Raw genomic sequence first — 26,360 nt, forward strand, 5'->3', positions numbered from 1 at the left:
ATGTTTTCACTTATAAATTGACAAAATAAATGGTAAAATTCAACCAAAACCCCACTGGCTGGCAGCCAATTTGACCATTTTTTGCTTTAAATTACAGTTTTTTCAGGTACGGTAAATACATTTTTTTTCGATCCAATTTTTGGTCAAAGTGGATAACTATTATGTTACATTAAAATGGCATATTTAACAAAAATGTTGTTAAGAATTATATTTTCAGGGGGACAATACATCAGGTTTGATGTCAGAAATAAGTTTGGTAAATTACCCCTTCTGTAGCCTCATGGAATGCAATGTTCCTTAACCCAAGTGTAAACTAAGCTTTAATGGGGCAAGATATTGTAAATGAATGAACCAATGAATACTTGATCATTACTTTCAAATATTATTAAGCCTCTCATACTATTTTTTAAAAGGTGATAGTGAGTGAGTGGCCGAGCGGTTAAGACAGTGGAACCGTAATTACGTAGCCATAACATCGGCAGGGGTTCGAGGCTCACTCACTCCATGGTTCTGGTGGTAGAACGAGTCTTCTCGGATAAGGACTATAAACCGTAGGTCCAGTGTACACATCTAGCTCGTGTGCACTTTAAAGAACCTAGTACATCTTTCGAGACGAGTAGGGGGTTACCCCGGTGTATTAGTACATCACAGCCACTGATCACCAACTGGGCCCTCTGGGAGACCAGTCTTGGACTGAAGAGGTTACCCAGTATAAATATAAATTTCAATCAATTCATATATGACCCCATTTTTCTGGCTACAGTGTTCGATTAAAATGATAATTTATTTTTATATTATACCTTCAATTCAGGTGCTAGACACCCATTCATTTCTAATTTGTATCTATAATTTATCTTACTGTAATGATATATTCTGTCTAATTATAAATACTTATACTAATTTAGTGTAGGCTACCATGTGAATTTTTTTGTGTAAGATATCGAATAAAATATCTTTTTGTTATTTTTTATGATTTTTAATCTCAAAAGTATTATTTATTTCTCTTATTAATATGGGTAATTCAATGAGGTTGTCAGTCAATGAATTTTACATTAAAATTGATTATTTTTTATAGTATAAATCAATCAGGTACATACATACATAATTCTAAAATGTATAGAATACTGCACATTAAAACTATTTTAACATTAATGTTAATAGTACTAGCAAGAAATAAAAAGGCAATTGAAATGTTGCCTTAATAATAAATACATTGAACATTCACTAAGTGAGACTTGTGCATCTTTCTAGCATGTAATCATTCGATATTAGGCATGTAAGACCTATTGGTAATATGCGGTAATCATTGAACTGGGAAAGACTTTAATTATCGACTGAGACTGAGAGAGTGAGAGAGTCTTGATTGGTATTTATTGATTATCATCATTCTGGTGGGATTGAGGAACATCATTGGAGTTATGGTATAGATTCTAAGCAGATTGTCATCATCTGCATTTTGAGGTTATATACAGCAGCAGATAGTGATGGGGTTGTGCACCCTTTCTTCTCAAAATAAATACAAATTACAATGATTTATTAGGGTCCGTTTCTGCTGAAAAAATCAAAATAATCAATTTTTTCCAGTCACCGCAAACCACAAAAATAATCGCGTTGCAATTGAAAATTGCTACGACTTTAATCGGTCATTCAGGTAATCGGTTTTTAAAATCACGTCATCATTTCCCCACAGCGCAGTTCAAGTTATGGAAGGCCGATGAGAGTTGGTTTGTTTACATCCTATCGCTGCCTAACTCTCACATTAAATTAAAAATTACTCTTACGTAAAGCTATATTATTTGTAAAATAAACATCTAGGCCTACTACCGTATCACATACAACGGAATAATGATGTTATATTAATAAGGACACGTCGGCGAGAAAAGTTCGTTTCGCTGTTCGTTGGTTCTACCTCCGGCCTGCTAGTAGGACTACAATATATATAATAATGTAAGTTCTATACCATTGTTTTACTTTTACATGACACATCTTGTGGTTTAATGACAAAATCATTCTGAATGAAATAAGTTTCATTGTTTTAAAACAGACAGGACTTGTTTGGCTTAACAAACTTGTATTCGAACTTATTCCAGATAGACAAAGGAAAATGTTTTGTTTTCTCTTGATAATAAAAAACAATTCAGTCATTATGCAATCAACAATGGAACTTTGCAATCAGGAATATATTTGTGGTCAGGATTTATTACATCATTGTAACGCTATTAATTTAATTTATCATCCATACTTGACAAACAAACCTTAATTCCGCCTCAACCACTCTGCTAGAGGGAAGTTAATAATCACTGTCTCTATTAGATTTGGGCTTTTGGCTTATTTAATTCACCTTTTGATAAAATGGTTCATTCCATGAAATACCCTGGCTAATGATACACTAAACCTATGATGTGAGCAGTCATGCATAGATTGTGTATTTTTCTTTAAAGAATGTAAGACAGGACTTGGAATGCATACCTTTACAATGACATGAGCCTTGGTCTCACTTCAGCAAGTGTCAATAAGTACTATTTATATTCCATTCCAGGACTTTTATCTCTGTGTGGACAGACATTTGTACAATTTTGTCAGTTTCACCTTGCTTAAATGTGTGTTTTTATCAGATTCACCTTGTATGAGAAGGTTAGGTTCACCTTGGAGATAATGAACAGCTAACATGGATGTAACAAGGTGCCATTTATATATCTGATCTCTCAAGAATTGGTAATAGTTGGTGTAAGGTGCTTTTCTGATCTGGTACATACACAAGACTCTGTACATTGATTATCTCAAATCCAGTGTATCTTTTACTATGGGATATTCACAGTATCATATATTGTACACGTTATAAAATAATGGATATTACGCAGATTCTGTCTTAGCAAAAGTCTCTTGCATTTAATTTAATTGTTACACAGAAACATTGTTTGAACAGTGACCATATGAATCCAGTATTTTCTTTTTCATAGGAAGTGATCTTATCTGTTTTACTTTTGAACATCAAAGAATTTAAACAGCAAACTGAATTTGTTGAACGAGCTTTTATTAGCTAAACTTTGTTTTTTCAAGAAAGAGGTGGTTTGTGATACCATTTTTCTATCTAGGCTAATGTAGCTAAGAATTTGTTTATGCTTTTACAAAGAAGTCTTAGAGATCTGAGACTGATTTTTTTTGTATATTTCAATATTGAGAACCAGTTGTGATTGCTTTCATGATGGAGGACATAAATAAAATGACCAGAGTGAGATTTCTTATGGAAAAACTCGATATAAATCAGAACATCGAAGAACATGAAGAAATTGTAAGTAACCCAAAACAAAGTTTTATCTTTGCAGGTTGTTAGTAAGCACTAATGTCTATAGGGTCAAATTCTCCCAGATTCTAATTGGTGGACAAACATGACCCTATTAATATTATAGATAGTGTTAAAAAAGAAAGTCTTACAGTATAGGTGTGAAAGTTTATTAACACACAGAAAGAAACTAGGACAAACTACATATATAAAGCCTATAAAACATTTATACAAGATAGTAAATATATATTACGAAATAGTAATAGTATAGTTTAGTTTACTTTGTAGTTTCAAAATAACATTAAATTCAACATCAGCATTTTGAAATATCAACACTGCATTTTGAAATTATTTAGAATGTAACAGTTTACATATGTTCTTCAACATTAATGTGGATTACAAAACATAATTGTGCTGTCTGTATATGTACAATAAAATTGTACTAAATTTAGTCATATAGTGGGTCATTCACTCTGACAATAAATAAGTACAAAGATAGCTATTTCTTACTTTTATAGTTTGATTTGTGTTTATAATAGATTGTTGTATTTGTTATACAGTAGTGTAAATTAAATCTTACGTATGGTTGTGCTTTATGTAAAGTTTACCTGGCAATCACAACCAATCAAGTTTTGACCAATACATCATTGTGGGCACTTTTCCTTTGTCTTATCTATTTTACTAATTTTAGATACTACTGTAACTTACAAACTAATTGACTTGCAGAGTTTGGATAGAATTTACAAATTGTTGATCTGGAATTTCCCTCCTGCTAGGATTTGTAATTGATATTTTGTGTGTTAATATAACATTACATTCCTATTTATAGGGTTCTAGACTTAAAAATAGTTCATTATTAAGTATTACCTTGCTAATGTTTTGGCAATTAGACCGCTGGTAGTATGCTATTTAAAATCAACTATCAATGACCCTAGGATGTAAAGACTGTGATTTATTATCTTGCTATATTCATTGTTTACTGTAGTGGATTCTGAGAGTCTTGTGTTTAAACACAGCAACAATGGTCTCATTTGTTGATTTCCACATTTTTACAGTTCGCTTACAAAAACTGAAATAAAGACAATTGATAGTGATATCACACTTTCTTTCTACTATTTTCAATGTTCTTTGTTTGTTTGTTTGTGTATTTTTTTTGTGATAACAGTTAAATGGTTAGTATTTAATAATTGTTTTACCTAGTTTATAGCTTCCCACCCAAGTTAATTTTCACTTAACACCTACTTTACAAGCCTCTTGTCATGTCAGAGTGTACAGTACACTATTATAGTTCTTGCCACCCATGCTGAATATGGCATCAACCATCCCTACTGTATGAACTTTCACTCCCTATAAAATTCAGACTCAAATGAAGAGTAAGACCCATAATAAACAATTGGACATTTCAATACTGCCACTGTCAACTTATTGTTTTTTACTATTCACCTTTTTTATAGTTTTGATAACAGGATGTTGATTTGATTGATGTTAAATATTGACCATGTTTAGTATACTGTCTCATTAACTTTACTGTACTAATAAACACACAGATATTTATTGATATATTTTTTTGTGTTGAAAAATGCTGAATGTGCATAATGTCTACTGTTTTCATTCAACAAATTAAACAATTTAAAAGATAATTTATAAATGTGTTGGTATAAGTAAATAATAAATTTCATCCTGATGTAAATTCTGGGTAACTTTAATTTGAAATATTCATCGTTAATAATTTAGGTGTTTCATTGAAATAGTATTCTATTTTTGTGTCTTCCTTACTGGTCGTGTAATTATGATATCATTGTAGTACTAGAGGTGTAATGTACTAAATTATTTATATGCAAATTTTACAGTTTGTTCAGAATATTGATGTGCTGTACATTTTACATCCTTTTTAGTTTTCCTAATCAAGGCAGTAACCATTGATCTGTGATCTAGCTTGCTTAAAGTTTGCAATGATTAATCTTATACATGATAAAAAAGAGAAAAATTATATATGAATGAGGAGACTGTATAATAAAAATTATTACTCCATGGTATAAATAAGCAGGGGAGACCTGGAGGAAAATAGGGAATACCATGGTAGGATAAAGTCTCAGAGCCTATGCCCAGACCCAGGAAAATAGACAAGATCATTTTAACAAACTCCTGAATAAATCTTAAATTTCTTAAAATGAAGATAGTACAGTAGCAAAACAGTTCTTTCACTTCTTCGCTTCTACATTTATTTTTTGTGTGTTGTGGCATGAACCAAGCTCCTACACATATCCACTACCCATTTAACACAAGTTCACAAACCTCAATTAGAAAACGAAAGACAGATGTTATACAGTAGGGTGAAAGCAATCAAAGTCCATAAGGAATAGTAAACACAGACCAGGAATATCTATTTAGTAACTAGTTACCAAAACCTTTAGACACAATAGCTTGTTTTCCTGTTTAGTGTTTGATATTTAGCTGTGAATTGCTTGCTTTTTATCAACAGGGGACATACAGACCAGGAAGTACTTGGGATGGGCAGTTCTAGATTCGATTGATTAAAACATAGTTTAAATACATTAGTGAGATGCTATACTATATCTCTGTTGAATATGAAATTATACTTAGAAAAACACTTGATTACAGTTCTTACTTTGTATTGTTTGAAACATTGACATTTTCAAGCTTGATATTGTCCTGATAAATAGACATAGAATATACGGTATTCAATGCCTAGTGTATCTTCAATGCCTAGTGTATCTTCAATACCTAGTGTATCTTCAATGCCTAGTGTATCTTCAATGCCTAGTGTATCTTCAATGCCTAGTGTATCTTCAATGCCTAGTGTATCTTCAACAATACCTAGTGTATCTTCAATACCTAGTGTATCTTCAATGCCTAGTGTATCTTCAATGCCTAGTGTATCTTCAATGCCTAGTGTATCTTCAATGCCTAGTGTATCTTCAATGCCTAGTGTATCTTCAATGCCTAGTGTATCTTCAATGCCTAGTGTATCTTCAATGCCTAGTGTATCTTCAATGCCTAGTGTATCTTCAATGCCTAGTGTATCTTCAATGCCTAGTGTATCTTCAATGCCTAGTGTATCTTCAATGCCTAGTGTATCTTCAATGCCTAGTGTATCTTCAATGCCTAGTGTATCTTCAATGCCTAGTGTATCTTCAATGCCTAGTGTATCTTCAATGCCTAGTGTATCTTCAATGCCTAGTGTATCTTCAATGCCTAGTGTATCTTCAATGCCTAGTGTATCTTCAATGCCTAGTGTATCTTCAATGCCTAGTGTATCTTCAATGCCTAGTATATCTTCAATGCCTAGTGTATCTTCAATTCAATGCCTAGTGTACTGTATCTTCAATATGGGTACTGAATTATTAAATATCACGCTCTCAGTCCCTTTAATATATTTAAATATTTGTTAATTAGTATTCTTGCTTTATTCAGTAAATTATTTAATTTGGATGTTTAATAAACAATCTTTATAATATTATTTTACAAGACAAACAAGACAATTCATTTATATTTGTATATAAACACAGAAATTATTATTTTTATATTGATTATTATAGCAAAAAATGGCAGAGGATTCAATATTCAAGCGAATAATGTCCTAATTTCCATAATTTCTGCTCTGTTTAGCACTCTACTGCAAGTTGTAGCTTTTTATAATGTCTTTTTAATGATGTTACATGTCTTATAAATCATTTACAACATGCACAGCTCCTATGCTAATGAAATATATGTACAGAGTTATGGAGCCCACATCTCAGATACATGTTCTAATTTGAACTCAAAGTGCGACCAGCCTGAGCTTATTAAATTGCAACAGTGCATACAGTCTGTGTGAAACACAGGCAATAACTTTACACCTTGGTCGGACAGATCAGTAGCGAGCCAATAAATACTTCACACATTTACTATTTTTGTTTTTGACACTGCTAAATTAAAATTATCTGTCAATTTTAGGGCAATGAACTTTTGTTTATGAAGGGAAGAATACTGATTTGGTAATTTTTCCAAAATATGTTATTTGTAAAATGATATGAATTTGTATTGAACCACTCAATACTGTACAGAAAAAGAATAAGGGTAGTAAAATAAAAATTACCTGAACTATTTAAAAATGTCTAAAAACACTCTAATTCTCTTAAAAATTGCTGTATTGTATACTGTATGTATTCATTTGTCATTTTGAATTGAATTGAAATTTATATTTATAGTGGGTAACCTCTTCAGTCAAAGACTGGTTTGCCAGAGGGCCCAGTTGGTGATCAGTGGCTGTGATGTACTAATACACCGGGGTAACACCCTACTCGTCTCAAAAGATGTACTAGGTTCTTTAAAGTGCACACAAGCTAGATGTGTACACTGGACCTACGGTTTATAGTCCTTATCCGAGAAGACTCGTTCTACCACCAGAACCATGGAGTGAGTGAGCCTCGAACCCCTTGCCGATGTTATGGCTATGTAATTACGGTTCCACTGTCTTAACCGCTCGGCCACTCACTCACATTTGATGGAATACAACAATAAAATCATTGCAGCCATGATGTACAGTACAGTACACATTATACACTACTAGTATTACAAAGAAGATTATACATTCGGCGCCATTTTCAAAATATTTTTCAACTTTAAAGATGTATTGTCCCCCAAAAACTTGAAAAATGAAGATTAATAAAATCAGACTTTGAAAAGATTATTGTAGTTTAATAAAGTTAATCACTTTCGTAGAAAAAAAATTGAATAAATAAATGTTTTCACACCATTCAACCAAAAATTCATTGGCTGGCAGTCAATTTTACTATTTTTGCTTTAAATGACAGTTTTTTAGGTAAATAAATTTTTTTTTTCGATCCAATTTTTGGTCAAAATGGATAACTATCATGTGACATTAAAATGGCATATTCAACAAAAAATTGTTTAAGAATTATTATTATTTTTTTATGGGGACAATACATCTTTAAGTTTGAATTGAAATTTTAAATGTTTATTCCAAAGTTGTCCAATTGTTTTTGTGCTCTGTTTGTCACGTACAGTATACAAAGTAAAAATGAACAAAGCCATGTTTTATGTACTGTAATCTTGTAGTAATCATGATTTAGTATCAGTTTTCATCTTTCTCATAATTTAAATCGCTTTGAAAGGCTTTGTTATTGTAAAGTAATCAAGCATGGTAGTGTTTTAAGAAGCTTTACAAAGTTTAAATGATCTAGTGTTGATTCAATGGGTGTGAAAAATTTAAACTTATTAACAATACTTGCTATTACATTCCTTGAATACAGGTTTTACCAAAATGGTTGAAATGCAAGATATTTTGGAGAAAAAAAATATCCTGCCGTGCTGGCAATTATACCTTTATTACTGACAAAACATCTAATTAATAAGAAATCAAACGTGGAAAGTAGCTAGTGACTTAAATTTAGGTTAAATTTTAGTAGTTTTTATTGAAATCATTTTTATATGATTTATGATATACCTGTATATACAATTAATTTTCTCAAAACAGAACACAGAGAAACTTATGCAAAACTTAATCGGTTATGTTATTGTTAGTTCATTTTGTAAATCAGATTTCAACCAGTGTCATTTAAAAAAAAAATTAGAACAAGAAAACAAAAAACAACACCAAAACAAAAATGCTTCTTTTCATAAATGAATCTAGAGATAGTAATGATTATTAAGCTTATTTTGAAGCAGATTCTTCAATAATATGTCACTTTAAATTCAATAACTTTTATCATCAACCATTGATGGATCATGTGACCAACACCATTATTGTTCCAACTCACATAATCACATCACTCAATGTTTTAAGATGCGATTCAGATATGAGTCACCAATGATGAACCATATTAAGTATGCATCTTACATTTACAGTACATGTGAAATGAAATCTTTTTCCAAATTAAGAAATAATTAAATCTTCTGTATGTTTGTTGCAGTCAGAGTCAGTTTTTATTAATTTGCTTTTTTAATCCTTTTATCCTGAAACTGAATTACAGTAAGACAGGCTAATATAATAAAGTAATATGGCTGAATTTAATTATTATATAATCAGCTTTGTTTAGCTTACTACAAAAAGGATGGTTTGTTCATGATTTAAACAACATGACAGCATTAGAGAGCATTGCGTTTAGAAAAATGTTGATTTAATAGAAAATGTTCTGAAGCTATTTGTGATATAGAGAGTTTTAGTTTGCCAGTGTTGCTGCACTGACAGTCAGTGCATTGCCAAATTATAGTTATCACTCAATATCATTAATCAGGTGTAGTGTTATTTAGGTCTCTATGTTAATCAAGCGTGGTGTTGGAGTTGCGTGAAATATTAATGGAATTGACGCTTAATGGACGGTTGTTTACTTGAGGTCAATAACTTGCTCCAAAATCAGATGAATTTGAAACATCAATTATTAATAATTAGTTGAACAGTGCCCTCTTTTCAGTGAAAAAAATTAATGTCTATCCTAATATACTGTAGAACTGCGATTATAGTAGGTGATATTGATAAGGGTGGGTGAATGATTGGATGGGAGGTGTCAAGAATGTTTAAATAGTAAGCCTACTGTAAAAGGAGCTTCTTAGGTGGGAGGATCTTAAGAAAATGTTTTACACTGGAGGGAATGTGATGTACCTCCTACTTCTTTTTAGTACAAACCTATATATCCTTGTAGTATTTCTAAATAATATTTTAGCCTTATTTTACCACAGTCTCTTGCCCATCAATGTTCGTTCTTTTCTGTCTAAATGCTGAAAAAACTTTACAAAACTTAGAATTTTTGTAACAGATGGCCACTCTAATTTTAAGTCCAATTAAAGTGTGACTAATCTGAAATTGATTTGAAAATCTTCATTTTATTCTGAGATCATTGTGACATTAATTTATCACTGACATTGTTGCCTCTGGGAATTACAAAATAAATGTAGCATTAAATTGTTGAAAGTAATAGTTGTAAATTTCTGTTAAAACTGTTTTGATAAATTTAAATATTAATATGTTTTTAACAAGAAAATGAAACTACCGTAGAAATGGATATTTCTCCAATAGTTATCATATGCTGAGAATATTTTCTACAATAGTCTCATCGCAACCATGCAATTCATTGTCATTAATAATAATCATTGAGATTATTAAGAAATAAATTACTTAAATCAATTCAGTATAGAATATTAACATATTAAACATTATTAATATTATATGTCAATTGTACTCCATTAGGTTTATAATAATTATTTGGATAGTAAAGTTAGACTCCATTTTCACTTTAGGTATTAGCGAGCCCGAGGCGGGCTCCAAGCCAACAGTATACAAAAATTGAAGAGAGATTATACCAGCGATGTAAATTATAAATTCCATTTCGATGATATAATTATTATGTTGAAGTTCAGGTGCTTATTTGATTGCAGTTGTTTATTTATTTAATACTTGGTTTTCTTGAAAGAAGGGTTGGACTAAGTCACATATAGGGTTGTTCTGGCAAATGCAGGTATAAAGATGGTTGACGTGGTGGATGCTACTAATCGTTTAAAGACACCAACACAACTAATATAGTGTGTTTACTTCATCTTCCAGCATCATTTAAATATCACTATGAATTGATAAACTAGATCTTCTTAAGAAAGCAATTTTGTACTGTATTCACTTATAAGATAAACTTTGACCATTTGAACTTATGTCTCAGGGGTTGGAAGACAGGCTTTCTTAATAAAAACAAATTAAGCTACATACATAATATGTTACCAAGTATTCCCAGCTCAAAATAATATAGAGTAGCCTAGCCTTTTCATCTTTGCCCTTTGGTTGTTCTTATATAGAGGGAGCTCTTTATAAATTACCATATTCTTTTTGTGTGTGGTGGTGGTACAATAAATAATTGTATACAGTTCACACTAAAATAAATTTTGGACTCTGTAAACCATTTTTACACAAATACTTTACTATTTGTTTGTATTGCTGAAAACAGATCAACTGTAACTTTTCTGTGAATTACCAGAAGAATTATGCACAAGTTCAGAACTTCTTGGAACAAATATCAATTGTTGCATTGTGCAAAACTATTTGTTTGATAAAAGGACGTATATATTATTTTTATTTTTTAAATTTTTACTTTGGAAGTATGCCTAAATTCATTAAAAACAAGGCCACTGGAACCCTTTACAAAATAAAGATTACGCAGCTGGTATACAATTTGCCTACATTGATAAGACCCATTTATTTGTATAAAATAAAATTTGAGTATGTTCCAAAAAACTGAAATCTTTGTAATCTGCAACTACAGCTTGTATTGGGTTGAACAAATGGCATAGTTTGGTGTAGGTTTTGCAACAAAACAAACTTATGGCTCTGTTTGAAAATGTATAGCAAGTCAATCTTCGGGTAATGTACACAACAAACTCGGCCAAAGCAAAAAATACATTCTGAACAACAGTGAAACTCAATTTAACAAAACAGCTTTTTATTTTGAAAATAAGATAATGATTTAATATGCTATAATGACTTGCTTAGATTTTGTAATTAAAAAACGTTTTTTAATCCTTTTATGCAAAGCTTGATCTTGACCTAGGTTTTAGATCAACAGCTTCCTTTGTGATCCTCCTTCTGTTTAGCACATGTCTTTCTACAAGGAGTCTGCAGTTTATTCTGCATCATTGCCCTAGCCTAAACAGCCTAGACTGCAGGCATTAGGTCAACTCTTACTTATTGCTACTGTAAAATATAAATGTAGAACTTGAATTGAATTAAACATGGTTGACATTAACTCATCATAACATCCTGGATGCTTAACTTGGGCTTAACTTAACACACCAAACCCACTGAATGTACTTGACATTCTTGTCCGCCCACATTTTAAACAAACCAAGTTAAAAGATACATTTCATTATGGAGTCAGTTTATAGCAATCTGTTTAATTATGTAGTGAATTAAAATAATTAAGTATATTTTAAGGAGTCAATTCTTTTCCAATTTGTATACAAAACGTTAAAACTTCGTTCGTACTTCTATCACACATATCACTATGTAGGCTTCAGCTGCCCATTCCAATTCAAGTTCATATCTAGAGCTCTTTTTAGCCAGCTACAACATTGAACTTGTTTTTGTTACCAGGTAATATGTTTTCTTTAACAATACAAATGTCCATGTCATTTATTATTCCAATTTCTGCCCTTGAATTAAAAGCAAAAACATGACAAAACCATCTAATTAAAACTTTATTTACTGGCAAGACTGTTTATTTATAAAATTTTTTTGTTATTATGTTCTTGATAAAACATGATTTGTTTGAATGTATGTCTTTACTAGAAACGTGTGGACTAAATGTCATGGCGTGGTAGTATGTTTGATGGCGCGTATCATGACACGTTTAGCATTTAACCCCTGGTGAGAGTAAATATAGGTATCATGATTTTATCTGGTGCTCTGATAGACATCATATAGGTTTAGTTGTCTTAGTAAGAAATCTGGCAATTTACGCACATTCATCAAGGTTTCTCCCTATGGCTTCTCAGTACAGAATCATTAATCACAGACAAGTTACCCACATTTTTAGTTTCGTACAGGGGTCTTTAATTTGAAAATATTACCTTTATTTACCAAACGTAGTATAGCCATTTAATTGAAGTGGTGTTTTCTTACAGGGCTATGATGGAAAAATTAACCACTTTCTAACCCAAGGCTAGTTTCATACAGGGCTCTAATTAAAAAATAAACTTACAATATTACGTTATCTGCCATATACACTATGATCCATTTTCTTATTTTAGTTTGGTGGTTGTTGTCAGTATCATAGTGGTTTTAAAAGAGCTATTCTAAATTAATCAAGTGTTAGTTTGTTTGTTCCTTATGTTTTGATTTTTAAAAAACAAATATGATGACATAATTCTTATTTTTAGAGTAACAAACAAAAGATTTATAATTTTTAAAATAATGTCATAGTATGACAGACGTCTGTCACAAACGACAATGTCAAATAGATATTTATCACGGAGGCCTTTTCCTCAACATCTTATTCTTTATATATCGTATCTTCAAACCAGATGAACATTTTCATCACATTCACATACATCTTATTTGTATGTTAATAGGTATGAAAACAAATGTTCCAGATTTGAAATAAAAACATTATGGATCAGTAATTTCTCATTGTTTTCCATAATCTTATAGCACTTTAATTTCATTTCATTAAGTCCATCAATTTAAAATCAGTAGTGAAAATTTAAAACTGAAAACTTAATTAGTATTTCAGTAATACTTGTGAGTTAATTACAATGTTTTCTTTCATCTGGAGGTATGTGTCAGTCGTGTTAAGTGCTTTCTTAGTTCGCAGGGATATTCGCCGGTCGAAAACTGTGTATTGTTTTTTTCTTCACATGCTGTTGGTAATCGTTCAATGTATTGATCAACATCTTGGTGGCGTTCTTTTACCCCTAAGCTGAATGAAAGTGCGGCTTTCATACAAACATTTTAATCTGATCTTTGTTATACTGTACTACTACAGTGGGTCATTGTGAGTAATACTAAAACTATTTTCCAACTTTGGTTAATTATGTTAGGTCAATAAACTTGCTTTATTTTGATTCTTACTCATCATGTTATTCCAAGGTTTATGTTATGATGATGTGGATCAGAGTAGCTTCAAAGACTTTAAACATTCACTTTTTTAATACTTCTTATTTACACTTTACAGTGGGCCAGCCATCACGCTTGTATTTTACAGGAGTAGGAAGATTCAATTCAATGTCTTACAGTACAAATAGCCCCTACATGGTCACACAGAGGAAGGGTGATCCAAATCAGTGGCCGTATTCACCAATCACAATTAAGTGAGATATTTTCCTTAAATATTAAGTATTTCACTTAAATAAAAAAATATTTAAGTATTCACTTAGATAGAAGATTAAATTTTAGGGGATAAGTAATTTCCTTACCCTAAAGTGTGATTGGTCAATACGGCCACAGAGACGGACCACCGGCAAACTTTAGGTCTGTCTATGATTATTTCTTTATTGCTAATTGTCGTATTGAGGTGGCTTCATTTCTCTTTCTCATTTTCATTGACTCTAATTAAATATTTATTTATCTTAATGAATTAAAAATTTCACTTAAAATATATTTGTTTTCATATTAAATTCCTAAATTAAAATTATATGATTTTACAATTAAATTTTTGCTACATATTTATCATTTTATTAAGTTGCTAAATTTACAAAATAAATATTTATATTGAAATTAAATACAATCATCTTTCATAAATCAGTTTTGACATGCTTTCATCAATAAATCTATCTGTCATACTTCTGTCATAGCTTTTATCTTTGTCCACAAATCATTTTCTTCATTTACATCTTTCAAATAGCAGATACAAGTTGACTGAACTTCTGTTTGCTTCAGTAAAGTATCCTATTGCAGTATTCGTCAATATTCTATTACCGAATGATTAGTCCTCTGCTGTAATATTAATCCGATTGCCAATTCATTTGTTGTTTTAATTTTGTTCTGTTGTAGTTATTCGGGAAAGTTTGTTTTTCTGTTTGAATAGCTGTAGTAATGTCAATATAATGTTTGGTATTACAGGTGTTGAAATAAAAACATTTCTTAAATTTATAGATGTTTAATTGCTCAAGATGAAGAGACGAAGATGGAAATTAATTCCATGTGTCAAATAAATTAATGTATTATAGCAGTGCACATCATTTCTAAATATTTAACGTCTACAATTTAGTTTACATTTCAAATGCATTCCTCGATTGAAATTTTAAAGAGCCATTGAGCCAACTACTGTAGTAGATTTGGTATAGTAGTCCAAACTTTCTATAATTTGAAGTTGCTGTGTGAAGATCTTGTATTGTTAAATGTTTATTTCAACAATATTTTACGAGGGTGGTCCATCCAGCCGAAGCTGATCATTAGGGACCCTCACAGAAATACATCATGACCGTAAAGATGTAACAATAACAATTAAATTAAAATGAATATAGTTAATAAAGATAAAATAAAGCACAAAAAATTAAAATCAAAAATAAATAAATAAAATTAATTTGGCCCTCTCAGAAGAATTATTATCTGGTTTGAATTGTCAGGCGAAAGGAACATTTTATGCTTGACCAATACTTTTTTTGACCACGTGATTGGTATGATGTATTTAATATGATGTAATGAAGGAAGGTGTTGAGAATTATGGAATTAATTAATTACATTTTTGACCTCAAATATCCTGCAGTGTTTATAATAAGACTGCAGCTTTAATGATAATCACGCACATTCAGTTAATTAAATTTCACCCTTTTCCTTTTCTCTACAAACCCACAGTTAAAAATTCCAATCAGTCGTCCTTTCACCTCAGTTTTCAGCCGTATCTGTATCTGGCCAGCAGCCAAGCGAAGCATATATTACATAAATTCAATTAGTATCTAGTTGTAATCTAATAATAGAAATATAAGAATTGACTGGACAAGAAATGAGTATCGGTTAATTTCTTTGGGATTAACGGAGAAAAAAGAAAGTGCACGGTCACATCCAGAAATCTGCAAGTTAATAGACTAGATATTCATAGTATGTTGTGTGATATATTGTCACATTATGATGAAGTTTCAGTGCTTTTACATTACCGTATAATGTAATATAATTATATAAATAGTGCATAGTCATGATTTATATGTCGCTAAAGTCATTATTTACTTCTCTTTAAGTCATAATATATTCATGGGAAGAAAATTGAGATTATTAATATTTTAAGAACGTAATGGACAACAGAATGTAGGTTGCAGATAAAAGTAATACATTACTTTAAAAAATATATGATGTGTTTCACCCGATGTTTACTATTGTGGTAGGCTGTGAAAAAGTTTGGTAGTTTACATATCCTACTTCTTGTGAAAGTGACTAATGATAATACTATAATAATATTATATCATGTCCAAGTTTGACATCCTTATCGTGAACTTTGCATGTTAAAGAACGATAAAAAGATTCCATAAAACAGTATTGTTTAATTATTTTAATATTGTATTCTGCATGGCAGTGTGTACAATGTAATATGTTGCAAATCATTAATATTAAATTATTTTACAGTATTGAATAATAGTGTAGTTTTTGTGTCAAACTGTAATTGTACAATAGACACACTGCAGCTGTGTCATGGTTAAAAACATTTTGCTTTTAGTAACCATGTGCGAGAAGAACTGAGTGATTATAAAGAGCATTATGAGGATCTAGATAACTGTGAACATTAATATGGCGTCATCTGGGCGTATATGACAGAGAACAGGTCATTATAGTATGAAATAAACCTGACTCACTACAAAAATGAAATATATTATTAATAGGTCTGAATGAAGCAAATTACTTCAATAAACATTTAATAAAAAGATTATTAACTCAGGATGCAAAGGATAAAATACTATTACTTGAAGGTGACTCAGTTGGCATCATTTAAAAAACTTAAGTACTGTTCTCACATGCAAAGTGGCACTGTAGGTTGGTGGTTGTTTACATACTGTATCATCCTTGGTCCAAATCCTGGCATTGTCACATTATCAGTAGACTTAGCTTCAAAAGCATGTTTATGTCCCATTTCTCAACCAGTAATCAGCATTTGCAGGGCTAGAAATTTACTTTTTTTATCCACTTGCAAACACTAGTTACTAGTAAAAAATGTAATAGGCAAAATGAGCAACGTAACTAGTGCCAAGCATGTCAATTAGTTGGTAAATTAATTAATTCTAAAAGTTAAATTTGCAGATCAAACCTCAAGTAACTTTGCTAGTTTAAATTTTAGTAACCTTTTGTCCAAAAGCTGCAAATGTTAGCTAGTTGTGAAATTTACGAACTGGCAAATTGCTAGTGTGCAAAGGAGAATTTCCAGGCCATAAAGTAAAAAGAATAAATAAGATATAATAAATTAAGAAAAAAAAGTAATAGTATTTAAACTGTATTGTCATTTTGTAAAAGTAAATCAGTAAAATTTGTTTGTCAAACTTATCCAAGTTCAATCACACATTTAACTGACATTTACAGGAAATCCTCCAAGAAATTATCATGTTGACAGAGTTCTATTAGTGTTTGTGGAAATATAACATAAACAAGACTTCTTACTCCTTTGGGACTAACTATGTTTTTGACCTAAATCTGTAATTCTAAAATCCCAATACTATATAATGCTCGTTGTTTGTCTCCATTGCTAAAACAGAAGAGTTAAAAGTCGTCATTGAACGATATGAGCTTTAGTAACAGTACGCACACTAATGAATAGATTTGATAGGATTTCGTTGAAAATTAAACTTAAATTGTTTAACAAAGCGGTGGATGACGTTACAAAGGCAAGTCGAGAAAGCGTGGGACGTTTTAATCCAATTGCATCAAATTTAAATTGTATCTGCATGGTCTTTTTGGTGCCCGAAACATAATGTGTTTAAAACAGTTGATACACACTGAACTGTGCTGTTGTATTCCACAACTGATTCAAAACGGTTTTTTAATCTTTTTTTTTTATTTCACTTGGTTGCCCATCTGGACCTTTTTAATTTTCAGTTGCCCTATTTCAATTTTTGGTTGCCCTGGGACTAAGTGCAACTGATTCTTTAACGTGAGGGCGTGTGGCGCAGTGTGTTGGACGTTCGACTACTGATCGTGAGATCGAGGTTCGAATCCAACTCTCGCCGCATTGCTTGTATCCTTAGGCAAGATACTTTACTTACGTTTGCCTCTCTCCACCCAGGTGTGTATAAATGGGAACCCGGTTAGATCAAGACACAACGTGGTGCTGATTACTAGCTGCATTATGGGAGTTTGTTTCCATACGTGTTTGATCCAAAAAATGACTGGGGTAATAATGTTCAGCGCATTGAGAGCTTGCTTATATGCGCTATATAAGAATGAACTATTATTATTATTATTATTCTGCAAGCAAAGAAAATATGTAAAACTTTCATATTTAAAATTAATCTTCTAATGATGTAATGCTTCTACACATTTAAATTGTTTATTAAGTTTTAGTTAAAAGAGCATTTCTTTGTGAATATAACATCAGGTACTTGGCAGCACATACATACTTCACCATTCCTACTGTACACAGGCATAAATCATGAGTTTGTTGTTTACGAATATTAACATCATTCTAACTAAATTCATCTTCTAAATCGCATATCATTCATTGGAGATGCACCTATGTTGATTAGATTGCTGTGAATTATCCAATCAGGAGAGTCGATTTCTATGCCTAGCTTCAATCGTGTAGAGTATTTCAAAGCATTCTCTTTTTCGTTTGCCTGTTGTCGAGGTTCCAATTGTTTGACAGTTGCTGTGTACAGTAGGGCCCATGTTACTGTATGTTAAGTTGCACTCACACATGTTAAGTTGCTGTTTTTATTGGTTTTTAGAAATTCACTTTAGTTTAGTTGTTTGTTTTGAACCAAAATCTAGTTGTTTTTGGCATTTGTTCCACCCACTTCTAGGTAAACAAGGAGTTTCCTTCCTGTTGTTTTGACAATCATTTCGTCAATACAGTAGTAGTACACCCATTTCCTTGTAAAAAATCTAGATTTCTCTGAACTTAAACAAATGATGTCACTCGGTATTTAAACCTAATTTCAAATAAATTGCGTAAATAAGGATTATTGGCTTAAATTCTACACAGGCCCAGCTAGCTCAGCTAGACTATAAGGAGTCTTGACACTACTGAAGGTAAAGTGGAAAAATGGTGTCCTATTTGGAAAAATAACTTTTGAGAGACTAATTATTGTAATAAAATTCATAGAATCACATATTGTAATTAGTTTTGTATAAATAAAAAAAAAAAGTCAAAATACATCTAAGATATTAATTGTTTTAATCCTGTCATCCAATTAAAAAGTGTAATTTCTTCATCATACGGAAAATTTGTTCAGTAATGATGCAAATTCATTTCATTTTCAAGCTTGATTGCTAACAAGTTTACGCCATAGTATGAAGCAGTTGTCGTTATTGGCATTGACCTTTCTTGACCTCAACAAAATTATACTATAAGTTTTACCACTCTGGAAACTCTCCCAATACCACTCTGGAAACTCTCCCAATACCACTCTGGAAACTCTCCCAACACCAGACAAATTCATTTTTAACATTAAAACACATTCTGAATACCAGGCTTTCCTGAAAACCAGAAATATTGGGAGAGTTGGCTGTATAAAAATAATAATAATAATTTTAATTAATATGAAATAACGATTTACGATATTGCTAATCAGTTTATGGTTGTAGAATTATGCGTATTCTCCATTTTTAGTGTTTCCTTTAATTTATGCACATCACAAGAATGAATACTTTACTATATATGGTACAAACAGTAATTTACAGTGTATTTCCTCAATTAAATGTTTATTAAAACTTACCTAATTTTCTTAGTAGTAGTATTACCATTTATGGTTTATATACAATATAGCGAATCAAAACCATTTGTGTAGGCCTAGTAACCATTAACGGAACTATTTTTTAAAGTGATAGTAAAATTGATTTCATTGCTAATTTTAATATCTTATTTAATAGTGCAACTATTAATTTACGGTACAGTTGTTTTGTACTGTACATATTTGTCTATTGTAAATTTAAACCTCAAATGAATTTAACCTCTTCTAAATGTATAAATATCTGCATTATATAGATAATTATATGAAAAATAAAACACCGAATAATTATACCTATATTTACACACCTGAGTGACTCAATCAAGATTTTGGGCAAAATTGGAAATCGCAACTTTAACACAGTTGGAGGTGTCTGGGTTTCTTTAGTCTAGACCTTTCTTCTTTACACACACGATTTACTTAAATTTAGTTCATCCAAAGGAACAAAAGATTGTTATTAAAATCATGACAAAATGATTGTGTTGTCCTGATTTAATTTGCTATTAAGAGAAAAGTTGCTCATCTGTGTTGCAGATATTCCCCCCCCCCCCCTTCCCTTATTAATTTCGCAGTTAAAATTATGAAGGTGTCCGGGTTCCTATAATCTAGGTCTAATCTTTTCTTCACACAAAGGACTGAAAGATTGATATAAATTTAGTTCATCCAAAGGAACAACAGATTATAATTAAAATTATGACAAAACATTATTTTGTTGTCCATATTTATTTTGTTATCAAGAGAAGAAAAGTTGCTCATCTGTGTTGCAGATATTGGTTCCAGTGGTTATTAATTTGTTATATGTATATATATATATGTATTATATATTACTTGATAATGTTGTAATAAAATAAGATTTATATATTTATTTTATATTTAAGTGCTTACTAAGCTTAAAAGGCTATTATTTAATTAAACCAATCCCTATCCTAAATTATAAATTTCTATTTTTAATTCTTACAAATTTCTTATGAAAATTGATACAAAATTAATTCTGAAGTTGTAAAATTACCGTTACAAAATGTTTATTTTTAGCTGCTGTAAGTTTTGTTTTTAAATTTTATAATGTCATTTTTTTAAAACACATCCTTATACGTTATTCTAGCTATAAACAAATGTAATGTATTTAAAAGTACTTTAGTATCGGACTGCCTGATGTTTGCCAATATCCTTTACATTTTTAGACTTGTTTCAATGCCTGGTTTCCTCCAATAGCACGCCCACACACTATGACATCATCACATGTGATACAAATAGCATCGTATATATATACAGCCATAGCAAGGTCCTGGGCATTCGAGTGAACAGCATAGTTATTGGACAATTCAGCAGCTAACTGTGACTGAAGCTAGAGTAATAATGTATTAAAAACTGATTACATCTTGATTGTTTGCAGATTAAATAACAAAATTGGAGAGAAGCCTAGATTACTTTTCTAGCATTCATTCTGTGAATCTTTACAGACTATCTCAAGTCTAGCTTGAGTATATTTTTATTTTATTAAGTGCGTGTTTTGATACTAAAAATGGGATTTTTGGATTTTATGTCATCTGACAGAGCGTTGGCTCTATTTGAGAAGAATCATACTGATCAGGGATCACGTATATCACAGGTATTTGAAGTGAGTGCATGGTTTTGACATCTTGTAACTATTACTAACCGAATCTTTCTAATTCTTAGATCAATAATATACTCATTCGTCTTAAACTTATTCGCAATCAATATCTTGTTTTAAAGATCAAATCTTAACTTATAATCGTCAGCTTTATTTTGAGACACATGATTTATATATATTTTTTCTAACCTGATCATGTTGGTTTGTTGCATTTAATACTGTAGCTTGTTGATATTTTGTGTTTCCATCATTACTCTTTAAGTCACATAACGTTTTCTAAAGCCTTGTCTACACTATTAAACTTTATGTGACAAAAAAATGTGATGTGCCCAATGGACATGATGATGTCATATCACTACCATATTTGGGAATATCACTACCATATTTGGGCACATCCCATATTTTGTCAAACTAGTTTGATAGTGTAGACAGAGCTTTACAATTTATACACATATTTTTTTCACAAGCATTGTGTTCTGTAATGCTGCACCTATTCAATGAAAGTTTTTGGTTGATTTTGTACTTTAGTGCAAAGATAGACAGTATTAAGAAATTGGTCAGTGATTTTACTGTACTGTGTAGAGAACGGCTAACACATTAAATATTATTTATGACTCATTTAAACATCAAAATGTTTTATCAATAATATTTCTAAAAAAAGATAATCTGCAAGTATGCAAGATAAATTTGTATGTGAAAAAATTGTAAAATCATTGTAAAATATATTTACTTACAAAAAACTTTTATATAATAATTAGTTGTATGGCAAATGTTAATCTTTCCTACAACTGAATGTCGCTAGAATTAATGATTGAATATGATGCTAGAGGGTTGCAAAAATCATGAACTAATCTGCCCTGTGCTGTATGAAAGATGTGTCACTCCCTGAAAATTAAATATGTTTGTATGTTGTGTTCAAGTGTGTTGCTTAATCCAATGGATTTGTCACACATGACCAAGACTAAGTATAGGAAATGATTCAGTTTTAACCTAGCGTTCTTTGTACCAACCGTGCAACAGTGTGTGTCTGTGTCTGGACACCCAACCCCACTAAGCCCAACCAAGGGTATAAATAAGCCCACCCCTAATTTAGGTTAATTGATTCATTATTATTTGAATGCTTTATGGAGTGGAGAAAGGAGGTAGAGTACATGCAACTGTAAATGTTAAAAATTAAGTTAGCAATTATTTTGACTTTTCTGTGGTTTGTATAATATACAACAAATAGCCTAAAATTCTGTATATAAAATTATTTTTTCCCAGAATCATAAATGTCATCAAAATTATATCTACAATCATCATTTCTGCTACTATTCCATAATTTCACATTATAATAATTGCTTATCAATTTAATTAAAAATTATTAACGCTAAATTTGTTTCTATAACATGTGACCTAACTTTCTATTTAAAACATTTCGTAGTTAACGAGAGTGATGAAAGTAATTGTTCAACTGACGATAATAAACAACACTATCATGTGAATTGTTGTTTGTTTCAGTTTGTAATTTTAACTGAAAGTTGAAGATGTTTTCATTATCTATGTTTCTTTCATTTTCTATCAAAAAGAAAAAATAGTTGAAATAATTTAAACTTTGGGTTAGCTTTGTAATGAATACAAGGTTAACAGTTTAATTGTGGAAATAACCACAGAACATCGCCCCACTGATTTCTGATCTTTCAAGCTTGAAAAATAAATTAATAGCATTGAAAAATTATGATTATTAATAAATACTGTTTGTATCATTATTATTGTTATTGAATTTCACACACAATACAATTAATACAATGTTTATATTCAGTGTCATTTGGATATCTCATGTTTGTCTTATTATTAATTCAAAGAAATGAACTATTATACACATCTGTAGGTTTCACAGGATCGCAATAAACGAATACCGTATTAACAACTACACATTACATTATGAGAAATAAACATTACGCGCAAATAGTACGACGGTTGTTAATGACGAGAACGATGAAAGCAATAATAGCATATAATGACAGTGGCGTCGTTTCTTTAATTGTAGACAATTTCTGGTCATTTGTTGGCAAAGTATAGCAAAGATGCATACTTAATGAGTATCCTATGTGACAAGTTAGAGTGAGTGAATGACTAATTAATCACAACGAGGCACGTCCAATTAGTATGTCTGCTTGGAACAGGAGAGAGTGCAATAATAATTTGTCTCAATCTAAAAGACAACCTTATATTTCAATCTTGTCAGGATTTATCCATTTTATGTATTATGAAATGGTTTTATTATCGAGGAGTTGAGAGAGAAGCTTTAGGTTTCTCCCAAATAATTTGTCAAATGTTGATGGATATGTTTTAAGATAGTTATATGGTTACTTTACTGGAATATATCAATCTTGTAGCTACAACTATATGTCTTTATAACAAATTAGTTAATATTTAACTTGAAAAAAATTTTTATTACAGCAGTTCAAAGTTGTATTAATAACATACAAAATTTAGATGCACAGATACTGTATTATATTATGAATTTTAAGCAATTTTAGCTGAAATTTAAATAATGCTTATATATGTACAGTAAAAATATAAAGATTACTATGTTGAATTTTTATTTTACTCCTTGTTATTTAGAGTTTTTTTTATCTCATACGATGGGAATTTTCCCATGTAATAAGTAATTATTCTTTCTATAGAAAATATTTTCAAAATCTGTTTCTAGATATGAAAATACTGATGTCTCATTTAAAATTTGTGGCAATAAACTACGGCTCGTTTCTTGTGTAAGCAAGCCAATATTTGTCTGGCTAATTTCCAGGTAATGGTCCCAGGTGTGTTAATGCGTTCTGTAGATATTACCGTCAATAGTAAAATTCATCGTAAATTTTTTACAAGCATTCTTATCGTGTACGATATACATTTTCTTGAGGCCTATTCGATTTATCTTGACTGTTTAGCATGGTCATTTATATCGTTAACTGAGTGCGGTTAACATTAACATACTTATTAGAGTGAAGGAATTTGATGATCGCATTCACTTATCCACCATTATTTGTATTTTTCAGGCTCTTGAATATGAAGATGGAAACTTAATATCAGGAACTCTAGAGGCTTTCATTCGTCATATTGTACCTACGGGAGAATATTACCCAGATGTAAGTAATTTTTTGAAATGATAAATTTTCATTTTATTTATCATATGTTACATCCAAGTAAACAAAATTATATTATATAATAATATTATTATATATTATATACTGTAAGTGTACATTGAAATAAAGTCTACTTACAAATGTTAAAACTGCTAACAGTTTTGTGATAATCACAATAAAAATATTAAAATACTACAAATACAGCAATAACTGGGACAGTTTATACATATGCTCTACATTCATTCATTCATTCATTCATTTGGTGAAAATCAATTGATTATTAATAATAAACAAGAAAAGCAAATCTTAAAATAGATATAGTAGCAAGCCGTACAATAGAAAGGGTAGTTAAAAATGGCATAAATCTTCAATAAAAGTACAAATATCAAAATTTATTATAATAAATTTGTTAACTATTAATTAAAAAAAAGCTAATAAAAGACATTACATGTGGAACACACAATAACAATTATTTCACAAAATTTTAAATTATTATTTTTTTTTAGCACAACTAGATCATTCTGATGATTTGTGTGACTCTACAATTTATTTACTGGTTGTTATTTTATAAATGGATTCACAAGTTTTCATCATCGTTTTTATTTTAACATTAAATATTATCATCAGACCATCACATGATGGGCATAGCTTGTTGGCTTAACATTAGTTGCATATATTTAGGTCATCTTTTGTTCCGAGTTCTAAAACAAATGATATTTGCATATAAAGTAGATTTTATGCTAAATACATCATTATGACAACATTGATTGCAGATTTTCCAACCGCCACTTTTATAATTAAAGACTGAATACATTTATCACCTCCTACTAATGACTACATGTTAATAGAAATTATTTTAAAGGCATAACAATTTTAATGATTTTTGTGTTGCACTAAAGATGATTTCATGGATTTACACTTGGTTAATTCTAAAAAATTGTGTGTACATTTAAAAATAAAATTCATACGGTTAATTGATAATTTTGTTATGCAAACAAATTATATATGTAAATGAGTATGTTATGATAAAATAGATAGAGAATGGATTGATGACAATGCATCTTGCCATCCTTGATATTACAATCAATAATCTATGTTAAATTAAATCTCAAAGCAGATTTACACTCCTGTTTCAATCCTCAAGCAATGATGCGATACTTTTCATTCAGTAGTGACTGTACAAAAATCATGACCCATACTTTTGGTACCTTGTACCATTATTAAATTTCTGGTTGTGTCGAAATGTTTTTAAAGTTTGCAAGAGAAAGATTTCAAATACTTGCCATTACAATTATAGTTGAGAAAATGTTTCAACCATCTTCTGTTGAATATTTTTTTTTGTAAGAAAACAAGTAACTTGTAGAATTGTAGTCGCATAATATGATGTACTAAAACGAGGTCACCGAGTTATTCACTGTCACCAGAGAATCATAAATATTCAAATTTTCTTATGCTATGAGCGTCATTAACATCTACAGTCAAAGATATTATGTGAATGAGATATTTGATTATGTGAATTATTAATTTTGTATAATGACAATCATTATTTTCACTACTTTCCAAAATCATGACTATACTGTGATTATTAGTTTATAGATCAGTGTTTATATATATAGTTAATTAAAAGCCAAATAGATAAATAGGATTGAATTGAGATTTGTCCCTGGATAAATTGAACTATACACTAGTAGGGCCTACTAACAATAGGTGAAAAGCATTTACATGCTGGCTTAACCCACATAAATTCTTAATTGTAGTAGATTTAAATGCTTAATCCACCCATTGGTAGCCCACACAATTTACAGCAAAAAGCTTTTAGGCAAAAGTGGCTATAGTTTTGGGTGTTGAAAAGATTGACGTTGTTTTCATCATGGTCACAAGTGACGTTATCTACTCCTACATGCTAAAGGGAGTTTAAAATACCTTAAGTGCTTTACTTATTTCCTATATGTAATATAAAATGAATAAAAAT

General features: G+C 30.5%; 1 protein-coding gene across 5 annotated transcripts in view; it reads left to right on the top strand.

Moving 5' to 3' along the window:
- Positions 1–26,360, top strand: part of LOC140050974 (ras-GEF domain-containing family member 1B-like) — a 77,656-nt gene that overhangs the window by 45,665 nt on the left and 5,631 nt on the right. For all 5 annotated transcript variants that reach the window (XM_072096010.1, XM_072096012.1, XM_072096011.1 and 2 more), the window contains one exon: positions 24,302–24,391. In XM_072096010.1, the coding sequence (XP_071952111.1) occupies positions 24,302–24,391 (90 nt within the window). The remainder of the gene's footprint in view (positions 1–24,301; positions 24,392–26,360) is intronic.

Source organism: Antedon mediterranea, chromosome 6 (genome assembly GCF_964355755.1).
Source record: "Antedon mediterranea chromosome 6, ecAntMedi1.1, whole genome shotgun sequence".
In the NCBI taxonomy this organism is placed as follows: Eukaryota; Metazoa; Echinodermata; class Crinoidea; order Comatulida; family Antedonidae; genus Antedon; species Antedon mediterranea.